We start from the raw sequence: 10,537 nt of genomic DNA, 5'->3' as shown, positions 1-10,537 counted from the left end.
TGGAACATTCCTCTATAGTACCTGTGTGCTACTTCTAAGAGAAAGTAAACTTTGAAGTTTCAAAAACTGTGCCTTAGGAATCTTTTAGTCATTTTACGAATTTTACTCGTACATATATTACGCGTTCTTTCTTCGTTTTACGAAACGGAAACGTGACGCTAGCGACATAAACATAAGGATAGCAGCACGCGGTGAGGTGTCTAGCGACCGAAGTCGATAAACATTTTATGCGCAGTCCGCGATTTTCTCCCTCGCGGAGGGCTACACCCGAAAGCTGTGCGGTACGCCCGCAGTTTCATGACGGGAGCGTCGCACATGCGACGTGCCGTTCCCGCTGCATCTTCTGCGTCGCAGACGGCATAGCACGAAGCCATGAAAAACAGTTGTTCTACTGCGGCGCTGTTGGTGAATGTGTCCACGTGACCACCCAGAGTACCGCGAAGGGCGCGCAGAGCCATTGACACGGCCAGCTCTTCGGTCGCTTTCGCCGAAGCGTTAGGCGAAACAAGGCCGAGGAGAGCCCGCGCTATTAGCCTTCCGGCTCCCCCGTAGTTCAGCACGGGATGCAGCTGGGAGTGGAAGAACGGGTAAGAGAAGACGAGTGGCTCCACCGTCAGGTTCCGCTCCCCATGCCACAAGTCACCTTGCACGCCGTCTATTCTGAGGATGTCGTAGAGTCCCGAAGCTGTCAGCTCGCGCCTCGCCTCTTTGAACGCCACCCATTCGGCGAAGAACGAATGCTGAGGGGCTGGAAGGTCGCCCAGCTCCACGGAGGCGTCCGCAGGGCTGCCGATGCTGGTTGGCGATGCCCTCCCGGGGAGAATCAAGGCCAGTGGTTCGCGAGTGAAGTGTCCTTCCACGTGCGGGGCCCTAAGCAGGCTGAACCAAGCGAGTCCCGTCATCCGCTCCACCTCGCGCAGACACCGGTTCGTCATCCTGGCCGGCATGAAACGAAGCGGGCGGTCACGGACGGTGGAGTTGCTGCCATCGACCATCCAGCCAATCTTCGTGAATGTCCGATAGGCGATGTGTTGTGCCACATCATTTGGCCTCCGACCCCCAAATTCGAGCAGGCTGTTCAAAGTGCGGAGGACCCTCGTGCTCTCAACACGGACAAATGTCTTTTCCGAGATGTTCGCTGCTGTAGGCACGGCCGCACGGAGCGCATCGACCCACGCCTTAGCAGAAACTGCTGGCGTCAACGTTTCTGCCATCGTCTCAAGGTGCAAGTCCAGCGGCCCTCTTTCGGGGATCATCTCGGCGTTCTTGAGAAGATTGCTCACCAGCGCGTCGATAGACCCCTTCTGCGCCATGTCCGCGGCTACTTCTTTGTCCAGCAGACCTAGCACTCTGAAGGCCCCCACGACTCCCGCTCTGTATTTCTTGTTTTTTCCGGTCCTTCTGAAAACATCTGCCCATTTTCGCAGGCTCTTGCTCCGGCCAATGAAAACTGTGGCCGGCTCGTTTTCGTACGAATCAATGCGCAATTGGAACCACACGTGAATGTCCCAGTTTGCAGACAGGTCTACCAGTGTGCGGAGCACCGCGTGAGGGCTGCTACGCCACCGATGAGGCAGAACGCCGCGCTTCGTCAGGAACGTTCGCAGTTCGCTCGGATCCCGTTCGGCCCGCAAGCAGGAACTGACGAGGCCAGCCACCCTGTCGGAGACGGTGTGCGGTCTGACCGAAGGCGTGACCGAGCTCGTGGAGAGGACGGTGTTCAGTGCCTCCTTGAGCAGTCTTGCTTCGACCATCTCGCGCACGGACGGGACGGCGGCTCCTCGTCGCCAGCGGCCGCACACGAAGTCGTACAAGCTGCGGCAAGGATCGCGGGACGCGTCCAGCGACGCCTGCACCTCCCAGCCGTACTTCTGGCAGGCGTGGCTGTCGCACACTGCGCGCAACGTCGACAGCAGGTCGTAATTGCCGCGCACCAGGCTGCGACGTGCGGCGACCGTCTCGTCGGCCAGAGTCATCAACTTGATCAACATGGCGGCGCCCAAGAGGATGGCCAGAAATGTGGCCGCCTTGCGAGCTCCCCGCAACAGCGTGATGCTGTGGTTCACCATCCTGTGCAGCAGCCTTTCACCGGGCTGCACATAATGAAATTCCTGCGGTTACGGGCGGGCAAAACTTACGAAGATACGAACTAGGAACGCCAGCCAACTTGCAACTAAGTTTTGTAAATAATCGGTTGCATTTCGCCATTGGAACTAAATTGGCTAGGAGATGGAATTCGCAGCGTGTGTGTGTGCGTGCGTGCGTGCGTGCGCGCGCGCGCGCGTGTGTGTGTGTGTGTGTGTGTGTCTGTGTGTGTGTGTTTTCTTTTGTCCTTTGACTCTTCGGCGCTGCCCGCATAGCATTGCATCGTTACCTACAGGGCAATGACAACGTAAAGTTTCCTTGTACTAGACTGCTGAATAATCAGATATGCATAATTCTGCTACACTGATTTGCACATTTTCAAGTCAGAAAAAATGTGATATTCTTTGAGACATCACTTGCAGAGAGGCTGACACGTTTAGAAACCCCTCGCGCACTTTCACGCCCCCTACAAAGAACGTTCTGTGGCGTATTATTTCATACAGGTCAAAATGTGCCGGAATTACTTTACGCAATTTGAACATAGCTTAGCCAAGCCTTCAATTGAATTACTAGAGAAATCGCTCCTCCCAATTAAGAATCGCATTATTCCCACTTTACAAAGGGATAAAATTGCTTACAATATCGGTGCTCATTCTGTTCGCAATCGCAAACGGGAGCGCATATCCAGCTTCAGGCATCATCTGCGAACACAAAAACCTCTGCCTCTAAGTTGTCACGTTGAAGTGACGGTGAAAAACACAGTAGCAATAAACTGTGAATCACGACACGAACTCTCTGTTGGGGGAATCTGTGCCCATAAAACAGGTTACACTAAAACCACAACGACAACGGCGAGTCCAGTCGGCGATCGTCGAACATCTGACCTGCCGGTCTAGCGCGTCGGTTTTGCCACACGACGCGTCAAAGGTTCTAAGGCATTCACTGGTGTCCGCGTGCCTCCCAGAGAGTTCTACAGAATTCGTGTCTCGCGTACAATCGGATTATACAAGGTGCGGCGCGAACATACGCAACTGATAGACTCAACGATAACGTTCGAGTAGTTTCCAAATCATGCAGGCGCGTCTTGCGCCAAGCGATAACTTCAATTTGCTAGCGGGCGAAGTGCAGTCCTCGAGAATAGGATAAATAAGTGCACGTTACAATACATGGCAATGTTGCCTCTTCCTAGAGAACTCGCTATATTTTGCTGTTTAACTGCGAACGGTTGCGAAGAATGTCCGCGCTAGCCCACTGGAAAAAGAAATCGATTCCTTGCCTTGCCGAATTACGGCGCAGTTGAGCTTCAGAACTCCGTTGCTTTTACTCTTGCGGGTTTTCACGTTAGCTCATATTTTAAATTGCCATATGTAGAATGGAACAATGACATTTTTATTCAAAAGCAAGTGCCATGCGTTGAAACCTGTTCTGAAGATTTTACTTAGCCTTATGCTTCTTACTCCACCATCCTGGAGTCTTAGGAGACACATTGAACGGCTTCAACATTCTTAGTATGTTGAGGTACCAATAACGCTTGTGATTTTATTCTGCCTGAACTTTTGCACCAGGGAGAACGACCTTTTACAGCTTTATTCCGCAACCCTTCACCCTCTATCTCTGAAGTTCGAATTGCAAGCTGATTCACATCGCCTTCATCTTCGACGTGTCAGCCCTGACTTCAGTGATCGCCATGTTTGTTGGAAAAAATTGGAATGACACGCACACATTCTTAATCCTTTTTCAGGTGACCGCTCTTCAACCTGCTAACAACTGCTAAGGTCCAAATCCGCGTACACTTGCCAGCGCGCAAAAGTTCGAATTCGGCGCGCGCGAATTCACCCGCCTCGCTCGCAATGACGTTTTGAACTTACAAGCGCGCTCCCGCTTGCTTCAGTAATTTCACTGTATTCATCGTGGCAGACAACGTTTCGTATTTTAACGCAATAGCGTGAAGAGCTGCGTGTCGCAGAAAATCTCGTGTCGGCGCCGGCGGAGTTGTCCGTGAGCGACAAATCTTCGTGTATATTTATGTATATGTTATGACACGCCTTGTTATATCACAGGGACTATATGAGGTTTATATTCCTTCGCCATTCTGTCATTAAAGTTGCTGATACCGTGTCTTATTCCTCGGAAAGTTATTCGGAAGTTATTCCTCGGAAGTTTCAGAATCACAACCCACAAAATAAACCTCGTGGAACAAAACACCGACAGCTCACGCCTTTTCTGTTAAATCCTCTCAGACTTAAATACTAAAAGTGCGAAACACTAACAGAAACGTGAAAATGACGTAATTTATTGTGCAGCTGTGCACTGCCTCCCGGATCAGCCCATGCAAGAGGCCGCGTTTCTACCGGAAAGCTCGCCTTCCTGCATAGCGTTCACCGCCAGCGTTTCCCGGTAAACATTACGGTTACATAAGCTGCAAGTGCATGGAAGCGTGAGAAGCAGTCAGGGAGCTCTGAATACTATCGCGTTCCACTCTTAAAGGCGAAGCTTAATCGTCCAACAAAGCTTTTTTGTTTCGTTTTGATTTTGAGAAGGTATCTGTGCTCGCGCTGCACTTTGACGCGTGTTATCTGCCCCGCACTGTCTGCGCACCCGTATAGGCCTGTGGACGCGAGCTTTCGCGCGCCGGCAAGTTTTCGTTGAGTTTGGCCTTTAACATTATCGGTCAGTGCAGAGCGCGCCGGCATATATATCAGAACATGCTCAACTGCTGCCGCCGCGATTAGTGTGATCATATTGCATGCGCGACGCGACAGTGCTGTGCGTTCTGAGAGGCACGTCAGCACCAGCAATTTGTACGTTGTAATCTCTGACGAGTCGCGTATAAAATAGCTGACGTGCTTGAGCCGCCTAACGAATCTTAAGATCCATCGCCGACTGTATACTCATCGTTCTCTTTGTGCTTTGAGTGTCCCTCGTTTTTCGGGGCACGAGTGCGCTCGCTGAGGAGTTAGTTTCGTAAATCACAGTTCTCGCTGCTGTCTGCATTCTCGCCGTCGCTACAACGCGACCATATCCTCGTAGAGTCCATAAACCCGTGTTACCACAGAGCTGCGATTGCAAACCGTACTCAAAGATAAGATGCTAACTCGTTTCTGAGCAATGTCCAAAATTCGTACCGGAATAAAACGCACAGAAGCTTAACGAAGTAGTAAGAACGGTTGCCTGGAGCTCGGTATCCGGAAGCCTTGCAAGCTTTGGCTGCAGAAGTCTTCTTGACAAAGCTTCAGACGGGATGACTTAAACTAGTGAATAGCGCGAAAGTCGAGGGCGAAGAAGAGGCAGTCGGTCAAATGTAGCCCTGTTCCCCAGTTCAAGATCTTCAACCGACTAGCCGACACGTTCGCTTTATTTACTCGTGCAGAAATTAACACTAGCGATAGTGAGAATATGGGCCTGATAAGAGATATATATCGATCGTATTTGCATTGAACGGCACATTGTCTCAATATTTCTAGATCAGCGGTCGCAAAAGCTTTTTCTGTATTTTTTTTTTTTTGCAACAGATAGGCTATGTAAGGGGTGTTATTTGATGGACCCATATACCGCAAGATTGTGCTTACCTGGTCGTACAAGCATCGCAATCACTTTCTTGAATGTGAGCAATCGGTTGTCTAATATCTCCCATTACCTTATATGAAAGCAAAGGTATGAGACAAATTAAATTAAATTATGCGGTTTTACGTGCCAAAACCACTTTCTGATTTTGAGGCACGCCGTAGTGGAGGGCTCCAGAAATTTTGACCACCTGAGGTTTTTTAACGTGCACCTCAATCTAAGTACACTGGTGTTTTCGCATTTCGCCTCCATCGAAATGCGGCCGCCGTGGCCGGGATTCGACCTCGCGACCTCGTGCTCAGCAGCCTGACACCATAGCCACTGAGCAACCACGGCGGGTATGAGACAAAGCGATGACTGTTGTATTAAAAACTGGGGTAGCCTATTCTCAATGTAAATAAATACAAAGACGATCAAACCTGTGTAAAATATCACTAGTACTTTGTTTAAGTGATGCGTAATTCTAGCTAGACAAAAACCTAAACTAGTAATTATGTGAAATAATAAGAACCGAAGCTTTTACAAGTAAAAAATGCATGAGAGCAACGTCTGTCAATTTATCTGATAAAGACAGGAGGAACAGCGTGATGCTTTGAGCAGGAGGGGTGCGAATGCACATAAGATATGCATGTCGTGTCCACATTTCCAGTGAAATAACTGCTGAAGTTATAATTATAAGCGCACCCTATTCGCACCAGCTCCCCCTTTGTCTTCTTGACATCTCACGTTCATATATTCTCTAGGTACACTTACTAAATGTATGCGGCTGCTTTAATCCGGAGACAACCTAGCAGATTGACGTCGAGGCTTTCTTGAAAGCCCACAATTGTCACCCCCGAATCGACCAAAATTCTAACACCATTCTTCTACATATAGGTGTTGAACTGTTTATGATAGGTGTATAGAAAAACACCTATCAGGCCTTGTAGTGCAGCGATTACTACAGGCGAATTAATATCTACCCTGTAATGTCAAAGCAAGACCGTATATTAACACGTACGGCCAAGTCGTATACCAGATAATTTCTTCTCGCGATGATCGCATCTTAATTCGGGAGTTTTTTACCCGTTTCGCTATTTGGCAGAGATTCACCTTAAATTTTGAATAACGGTACTAATATTATTTAATAACAGCCATTTTATTTCACATCAGGAGTACAGCTTCGATAGTGTAGCAGTTTAAAAAGCAGTGCGACTACCTAGCGGTTGTTTTCACGCACAACATGTATAGCGCTACAACCAGCTGGTTAGGGAAAGGCACGTTAATGACAGCACAACATTTTTTCACAATTGTCGTGTATATCTCTTCAAGAATGACTTCAATATTTAGTAAATAAAGATCGATTCTTTTTAGTAGAGAAAATAAGGCCATAGTTTTTCCTTTTGGATGTCGCACGCATAATACAGCACCCGTATTTTAGTGTCATAGACTTAAAAGTATTGTCTCATGTTTGTCCGGTTCTTGTGTAGAGAATATTAATGAAACTCGCTAAGTTCACTCTTCAGCTTATTTCTTATGCAGTGCAATTCTTCATTGACAGAATCTTAATTACTTGTGAGTAGGCGCTGTCTAAATCCCTTTCGTCACAGGTAGTTAATGCGGGAAAGTCAATGTGGAGCCGTCACTCGTCTTTTGTTCTTCCCCGTTTCCTGGCTGAGCAACTGTTCTCAATGCGGTAAGAGGGACATTTTCGGGTGCTCATTTAGACAAGATGAAGCGCGAGAAGCACAACGTCAGCGCAAGTCAGGCAGTAATGATCTGCATTACATATGCAGTATTTCTGTCACACAAAAGTTAGTGAAAGTCTCTCTTTGGAGATTTCGTGAACAGCTGCAGCGCTATTGCGGAACTGGGTCGTTGCGCACAACTGGTCGACTCGGTTGTGAACCTCTGCTGCCGACCAACTAACAAATAGTCCCGGTAATAAGGAGCGTGGCTAGGAACACCGGCGAAATGCGATTATGGCACAATAATCTTAATAGAATCGCTGTATTTTCCCTGCCCAGTTAGCTTTCTTCAATCGCAAACACATTGGGGTCAAAGCATCCGATAAGGTTTTCACATTGCATCTTCAAACTCGCACAAGAGGAATGTGCGCGAATATTCAGACCCTATTGAAATGGTGGGCATTACAGGGCTCGCACAAAACGGTAAGTGCCGCAGCTGACCTGCTCGTTCCTCGCAGCGTCATCGTGCTCTTGATCGAGGCGGACCAGGTTGCGCCAGGAGGCGACGACGGCCACCTGCGGTGCTTCCGGCTGGCGGTCGCCGTCACCCCGGCCTCGGTCGGAGCCCGCTCGAACAGGAACCTCAACCGTCGACATCACGCGGCGCTGCACGAGTCCCACCTTCGACTTCTTCGTCTTCGCGCAGCGGCAAGCACTCACCAATTTTCATTACACTTCTAAATGGCAGTTCTGTAGTCCCACGCTCCACTATTCAAATCTAGTTTCGCTTTACTTCTAAGCATGCGGAAAACCGCCTCCTTCTTGGCCAATCCTCCCATAGTGGTATGCGCCACAGTTTAGGATACAGGACAAGACAAGCTCCCCGATTTACTCTGTCGTCGCAAGCTGAAGGGGCGAAGGCTGCTGATCTGTTGTTCTTCTGCACAGATGACACATACTCGTCGTGTGGCTTCAGCCAAGAATTGGGCGGTTGTTGATTTACTTTGACAAACCGGCAACACACCTTGCGCTTAATGCTAGTTCCCGGCCCACGACACTGGGCAGCGGGGATCACTTAAAAGTGATAAGTGAAAGTGTTCATGATGCTTTCAGCAATTTATATTCTTCAAATCAGCCGTGTTGGCATGGCGCTCACATCGTTGTGCTGTTAAGCTCGAGGGTGCGGGATCAAATCCCGGCCGCGGCAGCCTCATTTCGATGGAGTCGAAATGCAAAAACACCCGTGTAGTCTGCATTGGGCTGACGTTAAACATTCCCAGGTGGTCAAAATACTCCCGACTCCACCACTACGGCGTGTCTCATAATCATATCGTTGTGTTGGCACGTGGCACCCAATAATTTATTTTTATATTCCGCCAGTCTCCAGCGCGCACCGTCACAAGTTACACACTTTGTCAAGAGGATCACAAGCCAATGGAGCGGGCACAAGGAGTAATACACGCTAAGGAGAATCTAAGTTCTTCTAATTGACCGTATAACCTATGAAACTGTCTACCTGACACTCAAGCCGGCAGAAATCGAGAAACTAAATATCGTCATTCGAAAGGCAATCAAAGCCGCCTTCACCCTCGCACCCATGGCATCAACGAAGAAGCTTCCCAAGCTCGACGTGCACAACACGTGGGAAGACCTCGCCGAGGCTCATAAAATCAAGGAACCAGAGCGGCTCAGACTCACACCCACCGGCCATGCAGTTCTGCGCGTCCTACAGTAAAAGCAACATTACCGAAAAAGACAAGAAAGCAAGAATCACACCGGCACTGCGTTGCACGTATCCCGCACAGTATACATCCGACTTGCCACAAGGAGCGCTGGAAAAGGACCAGCCGCGTGCTCAGCAAGAAATGCGTGAAACACCCGGATAAGAGGTGCACCGATGGGGGGCTGCCCGGTATACTAAATGAAATGCCTTCGCCATATATGTGTCACCGATCGCCAAGACAAAGAGCTCGCAGTTAAATCGACGAGACGGCAGAGAAAACGGAAATCGCTCTGGCGATAACAACTTGCCCTGAAGTAGTAGCAGTAGTCCGCACACACTCCCTAGCAGCAGCTCGCAACTATCAAAGAAGACGCGTATCAGAAAAGACACTCAAAATACTTAAGAATCTCATCGCAAGCGCCCCGCTCCCCGACCCTCGCATCAACTGGGTTCCAGGACACCAGGACGTGGCAGGAAATGAGGCTGAACACGCCGCTACCCCCAAGTATACCAGCCGGGATTTCCTGCCATCCAAGACCAGGCCGGCCACAAACGTTGATGACATCGCCCTAAGCTATTCTAACCTTGTGTAACACCACCGACTAAGCAAAAGAACACACACTTCATTCCACAGGAACCTGAGCAAAGCGGGAGGAGTCGTCCGCCGCCTATACGGAAAAATACCCGTACGCACCTATTTGCACAGTTTCCTGCCCATAGAAGAGCAAGAGCACCTCAACCCAACGCACTTCTATACCACCGCTCAAGCGTGGGAGGCCAAGCTTTGGTCTGACTACCTGGACGACCCGCGCTTTCTCGTCGCCCAAGCCAGAGGGTTCATGGAATCCTCTGACCTAGGGTGAACTTGGTCCTGACTCAAATTACCGCTCCAGAAAGTAAAAGTTTATCTCTATCTCCCTCAAATGCTATCGAATCAATATTTATTCAAAATCTGTGACATGGACAGAGCAGAATATGTGAATTTCCTACTTTTATTTCTTTTTGCATCTTACGCTAAACTTGTTTGGAGGTTTCATCTTCTGCTGTTTCCTTATGCCAACATATCGGTTACTTCTGATGCAGGAAATGACCTTTTCTTTCAATTAAATTCAGCACCTGCTAAAACATTTGCTCTTCTTATTATTGTCACCCCCGTTCCAATTACCACAGTACGGTGGCATGGACATGAACATAAATAAATATGAACCCACATTCACCAGGACATTACTAAAACTGACTTACTATGCGGTTTTTTGGGATTGCTCTAAGGGTTGAAGCAAAGCTGTCGACATACCGTGGACACTGCCATGGGAACCCTTGCACCTCGTGTAAATGAACTTCCAGGAATAGCTCGGGCGCATAGGAGACGACTACGGAAGGGCTCCGGGGCCCGAACCCCCTCACAAATTTTTCATGGGGGGGGAGGCGCAAGCCCCCCCTGTCCTGGTGCTTCCGTAGCCTTCCCACTAAAGTGTCATTACCGGAGTTTTGTCACCCA

At 49.1% G+C, this 10,537-nt stretch overlaps 1 protein-coding gene across 1 annotated transcript; it reads right to left on the bottom strand.

The window, feature by feature from the left end:
- Positions 1–200: 200 nt before the first annotated feature.
- LOC142558357 (uncharacterized) lies at positions 201–7,973 on the bottom strand. Its single transcript, XM_075670501.1, has 2 exons — positions 7,818–7,973; positions 201–2,093 (listed from the first exon to the last, which is right to left on the bottom strand). Exons 1-2 carry the CDS (start codon positions 7,971–7,973, stop codon positions 201–203), a joined length of 2,049 nt encoding a protein of 682 aa, XP_075526616.1.
- Between the last annotated feature and the right edge of the window lie 2,564 nt (positions 7,974–10,537).

Source organism: Dermacentor variabilis, chromosome 9 (genome assembly GCF_050947875.1).
Source record: "Dermacentor variabilis isolate Ectoservices chromosome 9, ASM5094787v1, whole genome shotgun sequence".
Classification (NCBI taxonomy): domain Eukaryota; kingdom Metazoa; phylum Arthropoda; class Arachnida; order Ixodida; family Ixodidae; genus Dermacentor; species Dermacentor variabilis.
The sequence above is the reverse complement of the archived record's forward strand: the minus strand, read 5'-3'. Positions and strand labels throughout refer to the sequence as shown.

What these genes read in the sequence shown, in the direction of transcription:
- LOC142558357 (XM_075670501.1), bottom strand. Translation starts at nt 7,973, where the DNA reads ATGTCGACGGTTGAGGTTCCTGTTCGAGCGGGCTCCGACCGAGGCCGG. An exon ending in ACGCTGCGAGGAACGAGCAG is followed by an intron (nt 2,094 to 7,817) that starts GTCAGCTGCGGC and finishes CATTATGTGCAG; the next exon opens with CCCGGTGAAAGGCTGCTGCA.